At 57.4% G+C, this 2,258-nt stretch overlaps 1 protein-coding gene across 1 annotated transcript in view; it reads right to left on the bottom strand.

Annotated features, from left to right (window-relative positions):
- LOC113820254 (helix-loop-helix protein delilah) overlaps positions 1-2,258 on the bottom strand; it is a 2,854-nt gene continuing 596 nt past the window's right edge. The window contains exons 1-2 of the mRNA XM_027372570.2: positions 2,077-2,258; positions 1-1,904 (exon numbers count right to left, since the gene is read on the bottom strand). The exon at positions 2,077-2,258 is cut by the window's right edge and continues 596 nt beyond it. Coding sequence (XP_027228371.2) covers positions 82-885 — 804 coding nt within the window. The 5' untranslated portion in view covers positions 886-1,904; positions 2,077-2,258 and the 3' untranslated portion in view covers positions 1-81. The remainder of the gene's footprint in view (positions 1,905-2,076) is intronic.

Raw genomic sequence — 2,258 nt, 5'->3', positions numbered from 1 at the left:
AGAGGAAGACAAACTCTACGCGCGGCGAACGCCACATTCCACTTCCCGGAATGGACGAGCGTTTCCTGCCCGATCGCGTCCCTAGCTCGTGAGCGCGAGGGCCTCCTCCTCGGGGTTCAGGAGCAGGGCGAAGGGGTCGGCCTCCGGGAGGGCGGGGATGTCGTCGAAGGCGTCGAGGTTGTCTTCGAAGACGCAGGAGTCGTCGGAGAGGAGGTCGCTGAGGTCGCTGCTGCTGCCCGACGAGCCTCGACCCGCGGCGGAGGCGGAGCAGGAGGGGAGGGCCGCGGAGGGCGTCGGGAAGGCCTGCTGGAAGGCGCCGCGGCCCGGACACTGCAGGACGGGGCCGCGCGAGGCCAGCGGCGCGGACGCCTCGATGGAGAGGTCGTCGATCCCGAGGCCGTCGAAGAAGGAGATGTCGCCCGGGTGGCCGTCCTGCAGGATGTGCGACAGGGCGCGGATGTAGTTGACGGCGAGTTTGAGCGTGGTGATCTTGGTCATGGCGGCGGCGGCGCGGCGGCTGCAGATGTCGGGCAGCACGCGCCGGAGCGTCTCGAAGGCGTCGTTGATCTCCTTCATGCGGTGGCGCTCGCGGGCGTTCGCCGTCTTGCGCCGGTACTTGGACAGCGGCGGCGGCCGGATGCGGGGCGTCTTGCTGCTCGCGCCGGGGAGGTCGTCGCGACCCTTCTCCAGCTGCAGCCTGCGTACGACGGTGCGTGGCCGCAGCCCGTACTTCTCCGCGATCCGGGAGGAGGACTTCCTCTGGCTGCGACTGCTGCTGCTGCTGCTGTTGCTATTGTTGTTGTTGTGGTTGTTGTCGGTGCACATGGATATCTTTGTCGCCTGACTGGCCGCCAAGCCCTCCATCTCTTTATCTTTGTCAATCATATTTTCGCAGAAAACGGTCCTCTGAATGTGGCACAGATCACTACTTACGCCCACGTTGAAATCACCTCCGTTCCTTTCGCTCCAGAAATCCCAAGTCGCCTGTAACTACTTTCAAAAGACAACCGAGGCGCAGAATAAATTACAAACAGGAACAGATTTTACCTTCCGATAAGAATGTTCCACACAGCGTGCTGATGAAAGTTTCACTCATCTTGTTAACTGGCGAGTTTTTATTACGCATGCAAATTACTAATGATCTCACTAACTTCGCTGGAACACTGACCACTGTCCCGCTTAGATTACTCTCTTGATACCGTTTCTGGTTTAGACAACTTCTTCCCGAGACTTTGATAGGGTCATCGTAACTTCATAATTATCTCCAAAAATATCAGAATGAGACAGATCGTTAAGATAACAGCTGCGATTCTTTTTTTTCGGACGTGTGCAATCTTTCTTTGGATCGGAATAAGACAAGCACAGTTCACTTCTCGGCCCTTGCCTGCTCAAAGCAAGTCCTGCTTTCCAGACGGGTTCAAAGCAAAGCAGATAACGTCAGGGAGCTTTATCTGATGGCATAACTCACATCTCCCGCAATCTCGGGAGCTCATTTGTTAACAAATCTTTTGGAGTCACATCACATACATCATCACAATCGCGGTTTTCCGACGCGGCCGAGGCCCAGCTCCCCTGTCACTTCACGGCTCCTCACGAGAGTCCCCTGTCATGGCATGAGCTGGCGTCGGTCCTGCCACACACACGGGCGCCCGCGACACCTGTCTCGCCCTTCACGCGCTCACGTCGAGGAGGCCTTTAATCCCAGAATAGATCGCAGCTGCATTTGCCGCGTGTAAGAACTGCGCGAACATATGCTGCCCGAGTGGAAGTTCCTCTTTTTCTGGAGAAGCAGATATGTCATCAGTTGTACAACATCTTGTCTGGCTTGTCGGTCTCCTCGTCTGCCTCAGTCCGACGTCGAGGAAACCACGGCTGCGCTTCGGTCCTTCGGCTCGAGGCTCATGCTGGGGAGGGGAAGGAAATCGAACGTCAATTACCTTCAATCTAACGAAAATATAAACATTTAAATTCGGTTGCGATAAACATGGAATTATGATAAACGGCGAAGGTCACGGGAGACCAGCCTAGCTAACTCCATGGAATTCACTCTGAAAACGAAGTCCTTTCTCGTCCCACCTAGTAAGGCATGGCAGACGGCGGGGGTCGTGTGACTGGCGTGAACGCTGGCCTGCGCGTCCTCTCCCGTGGAGGGCAAAAGGTCCACTGAATCCCGCCCTCGCACTCAGCCTCTGACCAGTCGGCCCGGCGCGCGTGCCCGTCCCTCTGACGTCACGGGGCGCGGGTTCATGGCGGGCGCC

This window comes from Penaeus vannamei, chromosome 14, assembly GCF_042767895.1.
Source record: "Penaeus vannamei isolate JL-2024 chromosome 14, ASM4276789v1, whole genome shotgun sequence".
NCBI lineage: Eukaryota > Metazoa > Arthropoda > Malacostraca > Decapoda > Penaeidae > Penaeus > Penaeus vannamei.
The sequence above is the reverse complement of the archived record's forward strand: the minus strand, read 5'-3'. Positions and strand labels throughout refer to the sequence as shown.